The sequence below is a fragment of the Macrotis lagotis genome, chromosome 1 (assembly GCF_037893015.1).
Source record: "Macrotis lagotis isolate mMagLag1 chromosome 1, bilby.v1.9.chrom.fasta, whole genome shotgun sequence".
NCBI classification, from domain to species: domain Eukaryota; kingdom Metazoa; phylum Chordata; class Mammalia; order Peramelemorphia; family Peramelidae; genus Macrotis; species Macrotis lagotis.
The window spans coordinates 286,673,275-286,694,499 of NC_133658.1; the positions used below are offsets into that span (position 1 = coordinate 286,673,275).

The 21,225-nt window shown below is 39.0% G+C and overlaps 1 protein-coding gene across 1 annotated transcript in view; it reads left to right on the plus strand.

Annotated features, from left to right (window-relative positions):
- The window catches only part of MYMK (myomaker, myoblast fusion factor), a 32,251-nt gene extending 12,574 nt beyond the window's left edge, over window positions 1-19,677 (plus strand). The window contains 5 exon segments of the mRNA XM_074227696.1: window positions 2,584-2,722; window positions 5,224-5,338; window positions 9,601-9,749; window positions 16,503-16,619; window positions 19,528-19,677. Of these exon segments, the coding sequence (XP_074083797.1) occupies window positions 2,584-2,722; window positions 5,224-5,338; window positions 9,601-9,749; window positions 16,503-16,619; window positions 19,528-19,677 (670 nt within the window).
- Window positions 19,678-21,225: the final 1,548 nt, after the last annotated feature.

Consider the following 21,225-nt stretch of genomic DNA (forward strand, 5'->3'; position numbering starts at 1 on the left):
TATGGGAAATAAAATACAGCAATAGAATAGACGTTTACCAGCTATGTTTACCTCCTATATGTAGAGCTCTGTATCAGGCTCTGAGGGAAATGAAAAGGTTAAAAAAAAAGACACATTTCTTCACTTCAGGGAGCTTGCAATCTAGTAGGGGAATGAAACCAAAACTCAGATGACTGTGAGAAATTATATTATACAGTAAGTGCACTGGAAAGCTGTAAACATAAAATTTGAGAAAAATCTTGACTATTAATATCTAAAAAATCACTAAAAATAGCTAATAGTAAGTTAAATGTACATCAAAACAACATCATGATTTCACCTCACACTCAGCAAATTCAAAGATGAAAAAGGTCAGAATGGAAGTGGCCATAGGAAGACAGGTTACCAGTATGATGTTGGTGGACCTGTGAATTGCTTCAAACAATTTTAAAACAACTTGGAATTACACTAAACAAAAAATAACCAAACTGTACATCACTTTTGACCCAAGAATCTCAGCACTAGATAGATAGATATACCATGGTGATAAAAAATGAAAATAAACAAAATGAAAATAAAACAGAAAGCAAGATCCCCAAAACACCAAAATATTCAAAGTAACATTTGTCTCTGTAGTAGCAGAGTCGAAACTAAGTAGATGCCCATCAATTAGAGAATGGCTAAAAAAACTGTGGTACAAGAAGGTAATGGAATATTTTCATACCTTAAATTATGAATATGAAATACTCAGAAAATAGTAATATTAATATGAACTGATTAGGAATAAAATAAATAGAACTGGGAAAATAATATTCACAATGACTGCAATAACATCAAGTCAATAAAATAAAATAAAATAAAATAAAATAAAATAAAATAAAATAAAGCCAAGTGCTATGTAATTATAATGACCATGCCTGACACAGGAGAACAGCTGAGAAAGTGCAGCTCTCTCTTTGCAGAGATAAGGGACTATAGGTGTGGGAAATGACATATCCTATCAAACACAGTTAATGTGTCAACCTTTGCTGAACTTTTTCCCCCTCTTTTAAAATATCTTTGCTATAAAGAATAGCTCATTGTCTAGGGGAAAAGATATATTTGGAAATTAAGGTGCTATAAAAATAAAATGTACTAATAAAAACTGATTAACTTTTTTAAAAGAAAACTTCTAAAGTGAAGTGCATTATGGAGGCTGAAGGGGAAGGCTGTTAACTGACTAGGGTAAGGTAGGTCAATGAAAGTAGAGGAAAGAAGGTAGAATTTGAATTGAACTTTAAAGAATGGTAAGGAATCAACAAGTGAAGGAGGGGAGAGCATTAAAGAACAAAAGCTCAGAGATGGGTAAGACTAACACATAATTCAGTGAGTATCTAGTTTGGATGGAACATAGAGAGAGCATAGAAGGGGATAATATGAAATAAAAGGAGAAAAGAGTGACACCAGATTGTGGAGGGTCCTGAATATCAAGAAGAGAAGCCTGTGGAAAGTTTTAGAAAGAATAGTAACTTGATCAGATCAAAGTATAAAAGGGTCTTTGCATATAAAAATAAATGTCATTATCAAAAGTCTATGGGCTAGGAGAGGTCAAAACTTAAGGATATTAATAGCCATAATACAAAGAAGGTGTTAAAGGTTATAAAAGAGGAATAAAATAACAACAAATAAGCAGAACACAGAGAAAAGAAAGGAAATTACTGCATGAGAGACCAGGGAAAAACTTCATAAAGAAGCAACATCTGAACTGGGCCATGAGAGATGGGTAGGGTTTTGATAAGTGAAGATGAAGAGGAGATAGATAAGTCCATGGAGAGGAATTCATATTAGCAAATTGAGTTGGGTGTGCATATAGTCTGAATCCGACCCTGGTCATCCAGCAAACAGAGAAGGGAAAACCCTTGCTATTGATCACAGGGCATGACCAAAAATTCTGCTCAGAAGGTATAGAGGTCAAGAGTTCCCTGGGAGCCTGTGTCCTCAGCCAAGGTCAGGAATTTATTAGCAACATAACAGGGCTGGGAAACATTCCCTACAGAAGCAGTCAGAGACATCAGAGAATACCCATAGTACCTACATTGAAATGAGACCAGAGAAACACAAAATTAGAGAATCTCAGGGATAAATAGGAATCTCAAAGGCTAAATAAAATGCCTGTAAATCTCTGGTACAAAGCAGGGAAATGTATTTCCAGCTATAGATCACAGTGAAAAAAGGAAAAGAAAGAATAAATGGAAAAAACGGAAAATGAATGAGCATCAAGACTGGGGTGGTATAGAATGAAAGATAACTCTCAGAACCTCAGCTATGGCCTCTCCCAGAAAAGCAAAAACAAATACCCCCATCACACCACCCATCAGCTGTTAACCCCTCCATGTGTTGCTTGCCATCTGAACTGACATTGCTTCTCCCTGGACATTTAAATTTGGGAATGTGTGGTCTTTGATCACAGCTGTGAGTGAGCCCAACTCTCTCCCGGACCACGCTGATTGAGAACATTCAGTTTGTATCTTTTGGCCTCTTTTTTTCCTTTCTTCTTGCTTCCTTTCCTGAATTTTTTGAGAGGAAGAACATTTGGATTGAACAGAACATTGCCCACTTGCACAGGACCATGGGGACCCTTGTTACCAAGTTGCTTCTCCCCACAATCAGCAGTCTCGCCTTCCTCCCCACCATCAGTATTGCTGCCAAGAGGAGGTTCCATATGGAAGCCATGGTCTATCTTTTCACCATGTTCTTCATCGCGGTAAGGATGGGATGGGAATCCTCCTTCCTATTGTGTTCCCTGACTTGAAGTACCTGGTTGGCGGACAATAAGAATATATCATTTGGAGGCAATGTGTGATTGAATGGAACGAGTTTTGAACCTGAGAATTAGAAAACCTGTATTTAGATTTTCTTTCTCTCTTGCTTTCCTTCTTTGTCTTTCCCCTGACCCTACTGGCTATGTGATCTGAACCAAGTAACTTCACTGTGTGACCTTGAGCAAATCACTCACCTTCTCAGAACCTTATAGTTCCCCTCTGTCAAATGAATGAGTTAACTGAGATAATTCCTCAACTCCTTTCTTCTCTGATATTCTGTAAGTCTAAGACTTCCTCTACCTATATGTGTCTGTCTGTCTCTTTCTCCATCTGAGGTTATCTTTCTGTTTATATTCTTCTGTCCAAAGTTGTTTTTCCTTTGTATATTTAGATTCTTCTTCTTCTCTGTCAGTCTTCAATTTCTCCTTCTGTGAAGGGGTTCCCATAATTTGAAAAAAAAGGTCTTTGAATCATCTGCTTTCTTCTTTTCTTGTCTACCATTAAACCTGTCCCTCAATGACAGGCAAACCTCCATGAGACATTTATCATGGAGAGGGAAATATTCCACTCAGATTCAACCAGCAGGGACACACATACACATATATGTGTAGATAAATGTGTGTGTACACACAAATATATATTTACATCTTTATTGATATGCACATATATGATATACATATATATTGATATGCATATAAATACATTGTAAATATGTGCCTGAATCCAGGTAGATACCAAAGACTCCATATGTGACTGTATCTGTATATACAATTTTACTCTATAGGTCACTGTCTTGTATATGTCAATTCCTTTGAAGGTCAAGTTCTCCTGAAATTTCTGAACTTTCACCTTTTGTTTCTCCTCCTTAGACAGGTTATGGGGGTGGCCCTCTGACTTTTATTTTGATCATTTGAGACTGGGCCTGAGTACTTTTAGCAGAACTTCTTTGTGTCTGTTTGTGTGTCTGTGTGTGTGTGTGTGTGTGTGTGCGTGCGCACGTGCACATTTGTGTTATCGGCCCCTTTGACAGACTGGGAAGAGCTGTGGAATTCTTCTCAGAACTTTTTTAAATGTATAAAATAAAATGCATAAGATTACAAAGAAACCCAACTTTGACATACAATGACATGAAACTTTTAAATTTTTTAGCATCAATCCTACAGACCCCAGGTTAAAAATCTCTGTTTCAGAGAACATTTTTCTACAGGGAGCAATGACCATCATGCCTTACATTTGCATTGATGGTAACCAACACATTTATAGGCTCTTTACAATTTTCTCATGAAGTGATTCTTGTGCCCATTTTTGACAGATGAAGAAATCTAGTCCTGGGCCTCAATTTGCTTGGAAGCAAAATAGCAGGGGGAGAATTGAGACTAAAATCCAGCTCTCCTGATTACTGAGTAAGGACTCATTCCATTGAACTGCTGGCTCCCTCTGCTCACAGTCAGCCCTAGGAGCTAAAACAGTCTAGTGAAGGTGAAGGCAATCAGAGGACAGCTGATTCCCCACCCTGTTCCTTTTCAGAGTCTGGGCTCAGAGCCATGGAGGGGGAGGAGAAGAAGAGGGCCTGGACCCAGCAGCTGCTGTTGTGGTCAGCATCAAGTCTTCCTATCCCTGTCACCTCAATCTGAAACATAGATGAAGCAACTGTCCCCCTGAACAAGAGTGTTTTGACATTAACAGACATGCCCCTCTCAATTTCCCCCAAAAAAATCCAGGCCTCCATTCCCAGGAGATTGATCAATAGATTGGCTTGCTTGTTTTTCTTTCTTTCTTTCTTTTTCTTCCTTTCCTCCTTCTTTTCTTTCTTTCTCTTGCTTTCCTTCTTTGTCTTTCCCCTGACCCTGCTGGCTATGTGTTCTGGACCAAGTAATATAACTTACAAGTGTTTTAGGCAACTAAGACTATAGACTGGGGGCAGCTAGGGGGTCACAGTGGCTAGAGCACCCATCCTGGAGTCAGGAGGACCTGAGTTCAAATATGGCCTCAGACACTTAATAATTGCCTAGCTGTGTGACCTTGGGCAAGTCATTTACCCCACTGCCTTAAACAATTTAAAAAAAAATTTTTAAAAACTGAGACTATAGGCTTCAACAAAGGTGCCAACCGGCATGGGTAGAGTTTACATGCTTGGGAATTCCTTACAGTAATGAAAACACAAGTCTAGTCTTCCTTCATTTCTTTGTCTCATTTGTCTCACCTGTCAAATAGATCCCTGCCTGGCCTCCCTTGAGGGTTATTGTTAAAAGTCTGATGGAACAGCTTTGTAAACTATTAAACATTGTGAATGAGTAAGGATTATTATAATTTTAAGCAAACCCTGACCAAAAATTTACTCCTTTCATCTGTTTACTGGCCTCCTAAGAATGAGCTAAACTAATTTGTCTCATTCCCAAGTCACTGACAGTCCTTTGTATGATATGCTTCTGTTTTCTGCTAGATATACCATGCGTGTAATGGGCCAGGCTTGTCAGTGCTATGCTTCATGCGCAACGACATATTGGAGTATTTCAGCATCTATGGGACAGCATTGAGCATGTGGGTGTCATTAATGGGTGAGTGTCAGTCTCTTTTATCTCAGCCCTACCAACAAGGACCCTGTCTACCCATTCTTGAATAAGCCAGCCTACTGATTTTACAAGGAGCATGGAAGGCCACCTGACATTCTTTTTTTCCAGTCTTTATACATGTCTTCTTTACCTTCCATTACCACTTCTCATTGCAAAGGCAATACTTAATCCACATTAGAAAAATAACTTTAAAGAACTTTAGAAAATTCATTTCCCTGACAGAGAAAGAGGAAAAAGTCATATATATATTTCATCCTCTCTCTCCCATTTAAGCACTTTCTTTCCTTCAGTTCCCTCTTTCCATTACAAAGATATTGTTTAACTCATTCTTTAAAATAATAATACTTTACTTTTAATAGTATAATAATAATTTGCATATTATATAAGTATAATAATTTAATAATTAAAGATTAAATCTCTCATTTGAACTTTACAATCCCTAATTATTTCATCTTTGCATTCTGAGTTATCTGCATATCCCTGATTACCTCATCTTCCTGCCCCTTTAAAAATTCAACCTCTCCTCATTTGAATTTCTGTCTCCCTTTGGAGAACCAGCATGCTCCTGATGAGGATGGTCACCCAAATAAATACCCTTTGCTTGAATTGAAAAAAAAGGAAAGCCCTATTATTATTTCTATTTTATAAATGAAGAAACTGAGGGAACTAGAGATTAAATTTGAACTCAGATCTTCCTTGCTTCCCTAGGTATAGTTCTCTATCCATCTAGCTATACCTAACTGTGTAGCTAACACTATTTTCAAGACTTTAAAAAACAATGACAGGCCATCAGTCTTTGACTTGCTGGCCCAAGCTCAGCTTGACTGCTCTTTTGTCTGTCTTTCTTTACCTACCATTTTCATATATGTTGTAACTTTAATAAATTTTTGTTTTATTTCCAAAAAAAGACAAATGTTTAAAATTATCTTTACATGCAATTGATAAAAAAGTAAAATGTTATTTTTTAAAAAGAACTATCTACTCATATTCCTTCATTAAAACAATTCCCTAAAGAATTTTGTTAGCCTCATTCAAGTTGATAAATGAATTGATTAGTAATTAATGTATTTTCTTCAAAATATATATATTACTGGATTTCACTATTATAAGAAATTTCCAGTGAGGAAATTCCCTCTACTAATGCAGACCCACAACTTTTCCACAATTAAGAGTTTTAAAGAGAGATTACCATATTTCCCATGCATAAGATGCTCCAATGTATAAGGCACACCTAATTTTGAAGCCCAAAATTTGAAAAAAAAATGTATTACATAAAGTTATTGAACTCAAGTTTTATTCATCGTGAAATTCAAGGACCTTCTGCTCATAGCTTTCAGGTATCTTTTGGGCAAGTCTGGTGTGTGGACACATGCTTAGACCATTCCATTTCATGAACTTGAAGCACCAATTGTGCCCTCTTTTGAAATCAGTCACTTCTTTTTCATCAGCAATTCTTCTTGCCTCATGTTGAACCATCTTTGGGGACACAGGAATTCCAATTGCCCTTTGATTTTCAATCCATCTCTTCAGTTCCCTCTCTAACTCAGGCCATTTAGCGGACTTGTCTCACACGGCCTTCTTCTGCCAGAGGTTTCAATAGGGTTTCTTCTTCCCATAGCCAGTCTCAGCTTGTTTTCTCAGTTGGAGGAAGACCAAACTGACATTCAGCAGCATGATTTCCATTTACTTTTACAAACTGGATCACTTTGAACTTGAATTCAGCACTTTCTGAAAATCTTTTCTGAGCCATTTTTGGGGCAAATGTGTCAAAATGTAACCTAATATACTGGTCATGAATGCAAAACAATGAGCACAAAGATAACAAGTATGAAAAAGTGAAAATGCAAATAAAAAAATCTACAACCACTGTTTAAGACGCTCTTAATTTTTAGACCCCAGATTTTTCAAAAAAGTGAACATCTCATACGTGGGAAAATACGGTAAATGAATCTCCCGGAGTCCCACAGCTAGTTTATGTCAGAGGTGATTCCTGAACTCAGTTCTTACTAACTCCAAGATGAGGCCAGTTCATTACAATGGATTGCTTCTTGTATGTGTGTGTGTGTGCGTGTGTGTGTGTGTGCATGTATATGTGGTTTGTAGGTATAGCCTATGTCTTTATATACATATGAATATATGATAAAGCATTTTATTAGAAACTTAAATTTGTGCCTGGCATTGGGCTGTGATAAATATGTAAAGAGATGTATATATTTATATAGAGAGAGATATGTATATATTCATTAATATATATGAAGATATGAATATATCTTTGCATTTGTATACTAAAAATCAGACATTTAAAAGAAATCATCATGCTGGGAGTTTGGTGAGATATTAATTCAGAATAAGTATTCGGGAAGCACCTCTCCTTGACCTGTACATGCTGCTATAATTAAGGCCCCAATCAGGTTATTAACAATGGAAAGAGGACTAACCAGGGAGTTGGGAGATTGATGTTCTGGTCAGCAATTCAATTCAACAGACACTTAGTAACAGTCTACTAAATGCAAAACTCTGTCCTGGACACTGGGGATACAAAAAACAACATGGATTCTACCATTAAGAAAATCAAGGCGGGGCAGCTAGGTGGCGCAGTGGATAATGCTCAGGCTCTGGCGTCAGGAGTACCTGGGTTCAAATCCGGTCTCAGACACTTAATAATTACCTAGCCATGTGGCCTTGGGCAAGCCACTTAACCCCATTTGCCTTGCAAAAACCTGAAAAAAAAAATCAAGGGGAAGAACAAGCAAACAAATATCTATGATACAAAGAAGAGATAAATACAAGACACTCAAGTTTTGACTTTGCCACTAACTCTGGTAAAGTCTCTTCTCCCTCACAGGCCTCAGCACCTCCATTTGTAAAAAAAAAAAAGTGGGTCTTATGTAATAAATAAATGAACAGACAAATGGATTAATAGATACAGATAATGTATGTCCTTCATTCTTGAAGAAGACCATGACATCAGGAAGGTAATGCCATGACAAGCACATGAATTGGATTTGAGGAGGGGGTATGCTAAGTCCTCACTTTCTCCTCCAGAGCCATCTGGGTCCAGTGGTCAGATATGAATCAGGACTACTGAAGATGGCTCTGGATGCAAGGCAATCAGAGTTAAGTGACTTGCTCAAGGACACACAGTAAGTGCCAAGTGTCTGATGTTAGATTTGAACTCCCATCCTCCTGACTCTGAGGCCAGTGCTCTATCCACTGAGCTATCCAGATGTCAGAGACAGACAGTCAGGAAGATAGATAGATAGATAGATAGATAGATAGATAGATAGATAGATAGATAGATAGATGATAGATAGAGACAGACACAGACTACTGATGGATAGAGAAGCAAAGAAACAGACAGGCAAAGACTGATAGACAATAGATATAATATAGGCAGACAGATAGAAAGATAGTTAGACAGAAAGTCAGATACAGAGACAGATATATATATAGATAGATGCAAAGATAGACATATAGGTGCAAAGATAGAAACAGACATATACAGTCAGATAGACACAGAGATAGACAGACTGATAGACAGATAGATACAGACAGACACAGACAACTGATAGAGAAAGAGGCAGACAGAGACAAATACAGACAGACAGAGACAGACTGCAAACTGATAGAAAGACAGATAGACAAATAGATATAGATAGATAGCTACAGACAGAGACAGACACAGACTACTAATGGAAGAGAAGCAGAGAGACGGACAGAGAGACAGATGATAGAGGCAGATAGATGCAGATAGATAGATGCAGAGAGAGACAGACAGACTGATAGAAAGGCAAAGAGAGACAAATAGAGACAGAGATGGACAGACAGAAACAGACTGACAGACAGACAAATAAGTAGATAGGTGGATGAATGGAGAGAGAGAAATATATAGTCAAATAAATGTCTAAGTCCCCTTCCAGCTCTGACATTCCATGTTCTAAGGTTTCTTCCAATTCTAACCTTTGATGTCCTAAGGTCCCTTCTAATTCTTTCCATCTCCAGTACCCTGTGTTCCAAGATATCTTCTAGCTCTGACTTTCTGTGTTCTAAAATCTCTTTCAGCACTGGAAGAGCTGTCCTATTTTACATCCTCGGGTCCCTGTTTGTTATGACATTACCACATTCTAGCTCTAACATTCTGATTCCTCAAAAACTAAAGAAATTCCTTAAATGAGAAAATTAGAAATGTCCTCTGAGTCCAGGTGAGTTCTAACCTTTGATTTCTGTCCCCTTCCTTCCCTTTCCAGCCCTAGCAGAATTTGATGAACCAAAAAGGTCGACCTTTGTGATGTTTGGTGTGTTGACCATTGCTGTGAGGATCTACCAGGACCGATGGGGATATGGGGTATACTCAGGGCCTATTGGCACAGCTGTCCTCATCATTGCAGCAAAGTGGGTGAGTGATCAAAAATGATAAAATGAGATAATATTTGCAAAGCACCCTGCATACCTAAAAGTGTAATGTAAATGCTAGGCATTACTATTCCTATTTGTCTAGTTCAGTGATCTTAAGACTGCCCTTCTCATGACTTCAGTTTCCCTATCTATAAAATGAGTGTTGAAGTAGATGATTTCTGAAGTTCCTGCCCATTCTGGTATTTTGTGTAATTGAATCTGTGTTTTTTCCAGCACTTTAGGCATCTTGAAGCACTGTCAGAAAGAGCAGTTAATTGGGAAACTGTCAGGCTTTGGAGGTCAATTGTAGGCCCTCACCTGTTAAGGACAAAGCAATGTGATGACCTACATCTGGCCTCCCAAGTGATTGGCTGAGTTTCCTTACCAGACAGAGAAGAACTGAGGTTCCAGCTGGCTTTATCTCAGTTTTTTCTGAATTACCTACTTATTCTGAAAAATCCTAATAACTGGGTCTTCCCTAGAGATAGCAGGGGGAAAACCCTGGGCTATCAGAGTCTAGACTCTATTCTTCATTAGTAGGCTGACTTGTGGGAGTCTCTTAACCTCAGAACCTTAGTTTCCTCTTTTCTGAAATGGAAGTTGAAAGTAACTTCCCATCCAACTCTGGCATTGTGTTCTAAAATCACTTCCAATTCTGACATACTATGTTATAAGCTCTCTCCCAACCCTACCATTCTGTGATTCAAAGTCCCTTTCAGCTCTGGCATTGAGTGTTCTAAGGTCTCTTCCGGTTCTGACTTTCTATGTTCATACCAGGGTCCCTTTCAGCAACAATATCCTAAGATTCCTTCCACCTGTAACTCTGACTTTAAATGCTGATTCTATTTTTGTTTTCCTATTAATGCTGGCTATAGCTGTCTGATACTGTAGTTACAATTTCCCTTTAAACCCAATGATTTCATTGCTGTTTTTGAGTCTACATCTCACCCTAGTTCCTGATTCAGAGATGTGGTGGCATCTTGAAGAATGAGTTCGACTTGTCAAGCTTTCTATAAGAAGGAAACTTGAGTTTGGGATGTTGAGAAGAGGACCAGGAAGGCTGAACACCAAAGAAAGCTCAAATCAAGAAGCTGGGGAAGTTAGGTGGTGCAGTAGATAGAGCACCAACCCTGGAGTAAGGAGGATTCAAGTTCAAATTTGGCCTAGACTTGATACTTAATAGTCACTTAATCCTGATTGCCTCACAAAAAAAAAAAAATCAAGGATCTGGGATAGGGGAATGAAGTATAGGTGGTGGGTATTCAAAAATGCATTGGTCTACTTTATCTCTATAGACTACCAAAAAAAAGGGGAAGGTATTTCTTTTCCCTATTTGAATAATGTGGCACAGAGATAAAGCAATTTGCAGAAAATCACACAGCCAAACAGTGGCAAAGTCAGACCTTGAATTCAAACATCTTGACTTTTTTGAATGCTCTTCCAGAGAAGGAAGGTTGGGGAAAGAGATTATTTTTTTTGATCCAATTTAGCAATTGGAATTGATGTTACTTGGGGTGACCCAAGGCAGTGCCTCTAAGTTTCCTGCCTTGGGGAGGAGAGACTTGGGGTGATGCAATAGCATGCCTTATTAATTAACATTTTGGAATGCATAAACAATGCTGGCTTCCAGAGATAATCACTGAATTCCAAGTCTCTGTTTATGATAAAAACAGCTCACCCCAAGCCGGAAATGGGATAATTCTCTTCTGATTCAGTCCGGGTGGATTTCCCTCCTCACTCCCCCAACTAGACATTGGGTAATTATCCTCAGAGAGGTTTGGTATGAATCTGCTTCTGAATTATAATTAGGTAGAACAGTATTTACTCATTAAAGCCTGAATGAAATACCACACAGACTTTCCTCTCTCTGGGCAAAGAGACTCAGCAATAGGAATAAAGGGGAGCAGGGAGGGGGAGAAAAGAACAACGCACTAAGTTCTTTAAAGATATTATCTCATCTGATCATCATAACAATCTTGTGAGGTAGGTATATTATCCCCATTTCACTATTGAAGAAACTGAGGCAGGCTCAAGGTCATATAGCTATTAAGTATCAGACTAGTGAACTTAGATCTTCCTGACTCAAGCTCCAGACCTAGTGCTCTACCCAGTTTACCACCTAGTTGCTCCCTTTGGGGAAGGACCAAAGCAAGTTGGCCATATTCCTAATTTAAATAGCACCTAGCCCACTAAGAATGGAATTCAATCTAGGGCTGACTGGGAAGGGAGTTGGTTTCTAGAGTAAGCCCCTCAGGGCTTAACCATTCTCTAAAGGCCATTCCCCCAGTTGCTAGAGGTTTGGGACCAACAAGTTCCACAAGGATGGGTTAGGTGGTAATTGCTGAGGGTTAGCATGGTATAATGGAAAGTTGACTGGATTTAGACTAAGGAGAACCTGAGTTTAAATTTTGTCCCTGATCCTTAATAACCAGTGAACCGGAGAAATTCACAACCTTTCTCAGTCTGAGAAGCTTCATCTGTAAAATGGGGATGATAATAACATTTATTTTGAAAGATTCTTTTAAAATACAAATGGGATAGTGTACATAAAATGTTTTTAAAACCTTACAAATGCTATATAAATATCTGATATTATTATTATTATTATTATTATTATTATTATTATTATTATTGACTCTAGTGTCCATTGCAAGTAAAATGTTTTCTGCTTCCCTTTTTTCTCCTCTCAGAGGGTGGAGAAACAACCTTCAGTATGGATATCCCTTATGGGAATAGAGACCTTGAATAAAGAAGGCAAGTACAGAGTTACATTGAGCCCAGGAATTCATATGATCATAGATCTAGAGCTGCACAGGACCTTAGAAGTCAACCGATGAGAATACTGATGTCCAAGAAGGCCAATGGGGCTTGCCCCAGTTCATATGTGTGATCTGATGCTCTCAACACTGGACCATGTCCAAACCATGCCCTAGATCTTTGCCTTTCTCAATTAACACATTCTTTATTTCACAATGCTTTATTTTATTTATTTATTTTTTTCACCATGCTGCCCTCTGGCCCAGTCTGCATCTCCAAATTAATGTGTTAAGGGCCACTAGTTATTTCTTCTTCTCAAACTGCTTATTCTTCTAACTTCACAATTTCTGTTGGGAGGCCCAGTGGCTCAGTGGCCCAAACTTGTTGTAACCTTGAGGTTAGGGATGACCCTTCTCTGTCCCTCATTTCTCATATCCAGTATTACCAAGGTTTGTCCATTCCAAGGCCTGTCTGGGACATTTGTCTCATTTGTCTCCTTTTCTTTGTTCTCATTGCCACCTTTTTTAACACCACCCCCAGCCTGTCCCATTCTCCTGATGCCATCTAATTTCCTTTGAAGCCTTCTTCCCTCTCCAAAGCATGAAAATTACCAGTGTCAAAACAATCTTTCTTACTCTACTCAGAATTCTTCAGTGGTTCCCTTAGTGCCTTCCAAGGAAAATTGAAACTCCTTTTCTGACATTCAAGATCCTTCACACTCTAAAACCAAGTTCCTACTTTTATCATCTTCCTTTACCTCACTGTGACCCATGTACTCTACACTCTAATCAAACTAGATTGCTTTTTTGCACTTCTCCCCCTTGTATTTTTCTCTCTCTGAAGCCTTACTCACCTTTTTGACCTCTGACTGAAAATTTTCCTTCTCATTTACCCCCTTTTGAATTATTACAAGTCTTTTAAAATTTCTTCTCAAAAGTTATCACCTACATGAAGCCTTCCCTAATCCCCCCGTTGGTCATGATTTTGCACTAAATATTTATAAATACACTTAGTTCTCTAACTCCCAAATCCTTGACTAGTACTATTGTAAAATATTCTTATGGCTTAAGCCTACTAAATCATAACTCCGTGAAGGTAAGGATCATAGGTTATCTAAATGTTGTCTCTCCATCAGAATCTATTACAGTGCTCAGTAAAATACCCTCTATTGAATGTTTAGTAAATGTATATTAATTAAGCAAGTAAATGAATGAATTTAGTAGCTCCCAAGCTCCTTAATTCTCTTACCTTTCCAACTATCTTCAATCTATCAACAAATAATCTTCAGAGCTCCTTTATTGGGCAAGACAAAATATGAAGAGAGGTGTATGCTAAATTCAATGTCAGAAAGATTTAGGTTCCTATGTGACCCTGTGCAAATTACCTAATCCTCTTTGTTTCCCAAAAAAAGATGGGGAACTGGGAGGATAAACATATGGGGTGGAATGGAAGGCATATACTGAGACTGGTGATTTTTAAATGAAGCTCTTCTACTTGCCTCTGATAAGAATATTCTATGCTATCCAAACCAGTGTCTGATCTTAAGAGAAAAAGCATTGCAGTAAGTAACCAAGGGAAGTTACTAGACAGAAGTCACTAGACAGAAAGCATTCAGATGAACCTAAGGATCAACTTGGAAGGGACTCCAGAGGTCATCTAGCCAAAAATGAAGTAAAACAAGAATCCCCACTCCACTATATCTCAGACGAGTTGTGATCTTGCCCCTGCCTGAAGTTCACCAGTGACGAGAAACTCACTATTCACCCAGACAGCCCACTTTTGGACAACTCTAATTGTAAGGAAGCTTTCCTCAGATGGAGTCAAATTTGTCTCTGCTTCCACCCACTGCTCCTCCAGGCCTGCCCTCTGAAGCTGATCTGAATGAGCCTAATCCCTTTTCCAAGTACCAATTCTCCTAGTAATTGAAGATCATGTCCTTACTCCCCTTATAGAACCAGAACTACCCTAGAGGTTTAGAGTCACCTGTCTGAAGAAAGAAGATTAAATCTAATGACTGAAAGTTTCTTTTCTCTTCTAGGATTCTAGAGTTTCCAGGGTTCTAAGATTCTGTGACTAGTATTTTAAATTTCTGTGATTGTGACTTTACAACATTCATTGGGTGATTCCAAATTAGTTGCCTTCCCAGAGGCTGTCAGGAGGTCAGTTTCTTCTTCATCATTTTTGGGGTTCCTCTATATGTGGGGGGTAGCTAGATGGCACAGTGGGTGGAGTACCAGCCCTGAAGACAGGAGGATCTGAGTTCAAAATCAACCTCAGACACTTAGTAGCTATGTGACCTTGGGCAAATCACTTCACCCTGATTGCCTCACATCCAAGGCCTTCTCTAGTCATCCTGATCCATTATCAGGCCACTGAACCCAGATAGCTCTGGAGGAGGAAGTGAGATTGGTAACTTAGCACAGCTCCTTCATTCAAATCCAATTCACTAGCATGTCATGACATCACCTCTCTGATGTGATGGTCTTCTTTGAGAACAAAGAACAAAAGGAATGATGATGATAATCCCCTATTGATAGCTCCAAATGAAAAAGGCTTAGCACTATAATAGTTCTGATATTTATATGGTACATTAGGGCTTTCCTAGCACTTTACATATTTTATCCCATACCCTTTGATGATGATGATGATGATGATGATTAAAAATAATGGCTGATATTCATATAGCAACTCAAGATTTGTTATTTTCTTTTAATCCTGAGTTTTAATCCTTTTAAACTTGACTTCAAATATGGTCTCAGACACTAGCCATGGGAGCCTGGAATAGTTATTTAACACCTGCTTGCCACAGTTTTCTCATATGTAAAATGAGAATAACAATAACAGCTACCGTCCAGGGTTGATATGAAGATCAAATAAGATAAATGGATTAGGACCCTTCTAGCTACATAGTAAGCTCTGTATGGATGTTAATTATCATTATGATTAATCCTCACAGCAACTAATAAGGCTCAGAAAGATCCTTTGTCCAAAATCAAACAACTAGCAAATATGAAGATTCAAACCTGAATCTATTCCAATATCAAGCACATTGACCCTAACCTCACTTCCTCAGAAAAAAGACAAAGCTGTTATGTTGACTATGTTACATTTTTTAATGAGAATTCAGACAGAAGCCAAGTTTTCCTAACTTAGGCAGATTAAAGAAGTATTCTACTTGTCTCCATCTCTCTGTTTCTATCTCCTCCCTGTCCACCTGGACAAATTTCTAAGTAACAACATGTCAACAATATGCTGCCCGTGTCATTAGGTGCAGGGAGGAAATGTAAAGCAAAGAAGAACTCTGTCCACTGTTCTCAAGGCACCTGAAAACTGGAAGAAGTGAAGAATCAATACTAATCAATGTCAGTGTATCAGCAAGGAAGAACAGACACATTCACTGAGTGACACTGTTTCCTCATCTGTTAAATAGGGACAAGAAGTTTTGCTCCATCTCCCTCAGAAAGAAAGAACTCTGGAAACCTTAAAGTACCATAGAAATTAATAAGCCACATTGATTAAAAGGAAAAACATCAGACTTAGAGTCAGGAGGAAACCTAGGTTTGAATCTCAGCTCTAAAATTTAGAGCCTGTGTGACTCTGGGCAAGTCCCTTAGCCTTTCTGGGCCTCAGTCTGCTCATCTGTAAAATGGTGATGATGATACATACACTACCTACCTCACAGGTTAATCACAGAGAAAGCACTTTGCAAATTGGAAAATGTTATAAATGTGAATTATTATTACCTAATTTAAATCTTAGAACAAAGAACAGAACAAAGGAAGGAAAAGATGGGAGTCAAAGAGTTGAAAGAATCTGTTCTTTCACCTAATGGTTTGTTTATTTTTTAACTGATGGCTGTTGTCCCCTTGGGGCACATCAAGGTGGTCTATGTTGAGTCTGGCAAAGTGACTCCTTTTATTCCAGGCTTCCCAGAAGGGATGCATTTTGAGTCTGGCCACCCAGAGCTTCTTCACTGACTTCTGTATTTCCTCCCCAGCTGCAAAAGATGAAAGAGAAGAAGGGTCTTTACCCGGACAAGAGTGTGTATACTCAACAGATAGGACCTGGTTTCTGTTTCGGAGCACTGGCACTGATGCTACGGTTCTTTTTTGAGGTAAGGCCCCTCTGGGTGAGGTTCCTTGGGGAGGGGGGAAATACAGAGAAATTAGAATCACAGTTCCTGTCCCCAGGGAACCCCTGCTGCTGGGGAGACAAGATATCACAATGTGATTGAATGAACCTGAGAGTCACAAGTCTTAGGTCCTAGTCCAAACTATGACACTAACTAGCCCATGTGATTTGGGGAAAGTCATTTACCTTCTCTTGTCCAAGACTACTTCCAGTCCCTTCGCTTCAGGAGGATCTGAGAATATTTCCTCCGGAGGTAGAGATTCCAAATCCATCCAAGCCTTCTCACCCAATGGGATTGTGGTCTGTAGCTTTCCATAATTCTTCCATAGAGTATCCATTTCCTTCTAAAGAGATCACCTTCATCTGATTTGCCCAAGTCATTCATTGAATGAGTGCTGGGCCTGAAGTCAGGACAACCTGAGTTCTAATCTGACCTTAGACACTAACTACCTGTATGATTTGGGGGCAAGTCCCTTCAACCTCTCTTCTATAAAATGAAGAGTTTGGACTGAAATACTAAAGTCTCTTCCAGCTCTCGATTGGCTTTTGATCCGCTCATGTTCTGCTTCTTTTCATTCAATCTGTCCCCAAAATCTTAGGGCAATTTTAAGCTACTAACAACTTGAAATGTTAGTAATGGTATGCAGGCACTTACACCTATCATTCCATTAATCTTGGATGAATCCATAGTTTGAAAACTTCTAAGATTCTAATGGTTCACAGTTTTGCAGCCCCTTCATATCATGGGGAGAATATTGAAGTGGAAGAAACAAGCTTCTGTAGTAAAGAACAGTCAACATGCTGAACAGTTTTCTAAATTATGTTGCAGACCTATGTCCTCACTTTCTATACTGTTCTGCCCAACTCATTGTCCATCTATTTGCCCAACTTAACTAGATAAATACATACATATTTGCATATGTGTTTCTGTGTTGTATGTGTTACATTGGATTTCTCTGATTTTCAGTTTCCACATTCATGAAATGGGGATTGAAAACACTTTCAGTGCCCACCCACCCCTACTGTGGGGAAGTTGATGAAAACTCTATATACAAATCATATATATAATATATATATATATATAAAGTTTGTGATCCGCTTAATATGAGCATTTCCTCCAACAATACAGGTCACATCCTGTTTGTGGTAATCTTATGCAACTGTAGCTATTGTCCTAATCAAAAAGCCAACTGACATGCTGTATGCTTTTCTCAGTGTCTCCTGCCTGAGTATACAAGCAGAACAAATAATTTGTCCTTCAGTTTTCCCTTCCCCAACTCATTTTTCTTTTCAATCACTCATTTTTCCTCTGACATCTTTTTTCATTTCTCCTGCATTATTACTCTATATTGTAATATAGCCTGTTCACACCCACCATAAACCTCTCTTGACATTCTTTGATTAATCCCCAATTTCAGTTTTTGAAAGACAAAAGTGTTCTGTGACTTACTAATTTAACAAGGGCACTTGTTTCAGGGAGAAGTTTGGAATCACCAAAGGTACTTCGTAATTTTTCAAAGATAATTCAGTCTGCTCACCCCTCCTCTTGTTCAATGTTAGGGTCCAGTTTATTCTCCATTGGCAGTGTTTGTCTAAGATACATAAACATTGTTCATCCATTTGGTTTTTCTCATATGGATAATTAGACCAAACTCTTTTGAGTGGTTATGGACCTCTTCCAGAATATTCTGTAATGTTGTAGCGTTTGATACAAATAAGCATGTTATATGTATACAGTAAACCTTCATCTTTAAGGAACCCCTCTGACTCAAACATTATATTAGATCTCCTCCACAACGGTGGTCAATACTTTTTGACAAATTCACACTACTCTTTTTAAAGCTTCATTTGATATAAAAGGTTAATGATAATTAATATCATTTAATCATCATTTGTTATTAATAGCAAGTGAGTTGTTACATATGATTTTCAATAGTACATAAAAGCAATACTTGAAATGTCATAAGGTACTGGGTGATTAATGCTCAGTGTGTAGACAGTGAGTATGATTAATGCCATAGGACTTAGAACAGAGGGATCACTATCAACTGGAATAATAAAATTTTTGTAGAAAATTTTGTAGAAGGCAGAAGGATGAGAAGGTTATCTTAATGTCAGTTGATCATAGATTTAGAACTGGAGGGCGGCTAGGTAGTACAGTACATAGAGCACTGGCCCTGGAGTCAGGAGTATCTGAGTTCAAATCTGGCCTCAGATACTTCATAATTACCTAGCTGTGTGGCCTTGGGCAAGCCACTTAACCCCATAGCTTTGCAAAAATCTAAAAAAAAAGAACGGGAAAGAAATCAGTAAGTCACTTAGGGAATTCCTTGATTTTATAAATTATAGTTAAGTCATATTCAACTTTTTGTGACCCATTTGGGGTTTCTATGGCAAAGATACTGAAATAGTTTGCCATTTCCTTCTCCAGTTCCCTTTATAGATGAAGAACAGAAACAAACAGGGTTAAATGACTTGCCCAGGATCACAGTTTGAAGTCAGGAAGAGTAGTATTCCTAACTCTAGGCCCAGCACTCTATCTACTGTGCCACCTACTTACCCATATTTTATAAGACAAGAAGCTAAATCCCAGAAAGGTAGAAATCACACAGGAAGTATACAGAGGGAAGAATGTGAAGTTATCATTTAGGGGATGTTGTCACACATTAAGAGATCATGGAGTGAAAAATGGCTATGAGGAAGAGCCTTCCAAGCAGCATGAATGTATGAGCAAAAGTGTGGAGGTGTGAAATCATGAATGGTAAAAGATGGTTGGATGGGGAAAATAGGGAAGATTAAGAAGTTCCTTAAATACTGATTTGAGCTTTCTAAGACTGAGGCAACTAATTGACACTTTCTTTCTTTCCCTCCCTCTCCCCCAATTTTCAAAGGAGTGGGATTACACCTATGTTCACAGCTTCTACCACTGTTCATTAGCCATGTCCTTTGTCTTGCTGCTGCCCAAGGTGAACAAGAAAGCTGGGAATGCTGGGACTCCTGCCAAATTGGACTGTTCTACCCTCTGCTGTGCTTGCATCTGACTGTACTGTTCTGACTGAACTCTTTCCCCAACTCTATTTGACTGTGTACCCCTACCTACTCCCCTGATTCCCTCATTCTTTTCATCTCTCAGGTCAAGTTAAGCCAAAAAGTATTTAAGAATCTCAATATAGACCTAGCACTGTCATAACCACCATGAGGAAGAACTATTGCTTTTCCCTTTTCTTCCAAGAATTTTATCTTTAAAAATCATAGTAGGCCAAAACAGTTTTTCCAGAGCCAATCCTCTGTGAAAGACTGCACCCAAATTTCCTAGACAGACAAAACTTTTCCCTTCAAAGAAGATTCTACCAACTAAAAGAAGTCAACTGCAATCTCTCCTCTTTGGACATCTCTTTTGAGATAGTTCTTTCTACACCCATGCTCTCTGAAAGAGCCCTTTGGGATGACAGGGGGACAGTCAGGTAAAGGGTGCCACTATTCCAATACTATATTAGTTCATTTCAGCAGCCACCTCCTGACCCCAAATCCCACCCCTTGGCCCCTGTCCCCTCCTCCAGCTGAGTTCCATGAGGTCTGAGTTCTCCACTCCTAAGAGAGAAATTCCAGACTGAATTGATGTAGGAGCAAAATTATTTTATTTATTTCACTCTAACTCTGTTGGAGGCCATAGGCTCTTTCCCAAGACTGCAGGAGCCCAATGCCAACTCACCATACCTACTGTCCAGCCTAGGGTTGACAAGTATCCCTTTCCCAGATCCACTGAGGTGGGTGGTTTAATGACGAAAGTGTCTGGGCACCAAGGGCACCCTCCTGGGGTCCAACTCATTTGGAAGCTACAGCTCTTGTTCCCTTTGCCCATGGCCAGATCTTTTCCCATAGCTCTCTGATGGATGGGCAGTGAGTACTGAAAAGTCTCTGAATTATTCCAAATAATTCTGTCCCTTGGAAATAACTGGGGGCTGCACAGTCAGACACCCACGTACTTCTTTTTAACAAGCATGGCTCCACATCTGAATAACTCCTTCTGAATAGTAGGAGGATCAACTTAATAGCATTCCTCCCCTGCTCTGTCCTCCTCATACTCCACACACTTCCCTATCCCACCCCAGTCCCGTACCCCAGATCAACTCCATAATCCCAGTAACCCAGGATCCTACCACATGTATTTGGAAAAGCTATGACCTCTCTTCCTGACATAATCCTCTCATCTTGGAGACATTTCCAAACCCTCTCCTGCCCCAAGTTGCCCCCTGCTATACAAGGATTTTTCTAATCTAACCCTTTTGAAACCTCCTTTAAAAATTTTTGAAGTCTTATCCCCTCTCCTGAGAAGCTGTTTCCTCTCCCCAGGGCAGCCTGTGTTCTGGTCTTCAATAAACCTCTTTTGAGGAGGTAGCTTGAGGAATTGATAATTGTCAATCTCATTGCTCTCCCAGTCCTTCCCAAGTTTATAGATGGCAACCACCCCCACCGTCTGTCTCCATCTTTCCAGTCCTAGGAGATTTCAACTTAGCTCAGGCTCGTCCAACTTTCAACTCCACTCCTTTGATCCTTTTATTGGCCATCTCAAACCCTCTTTTTATCTT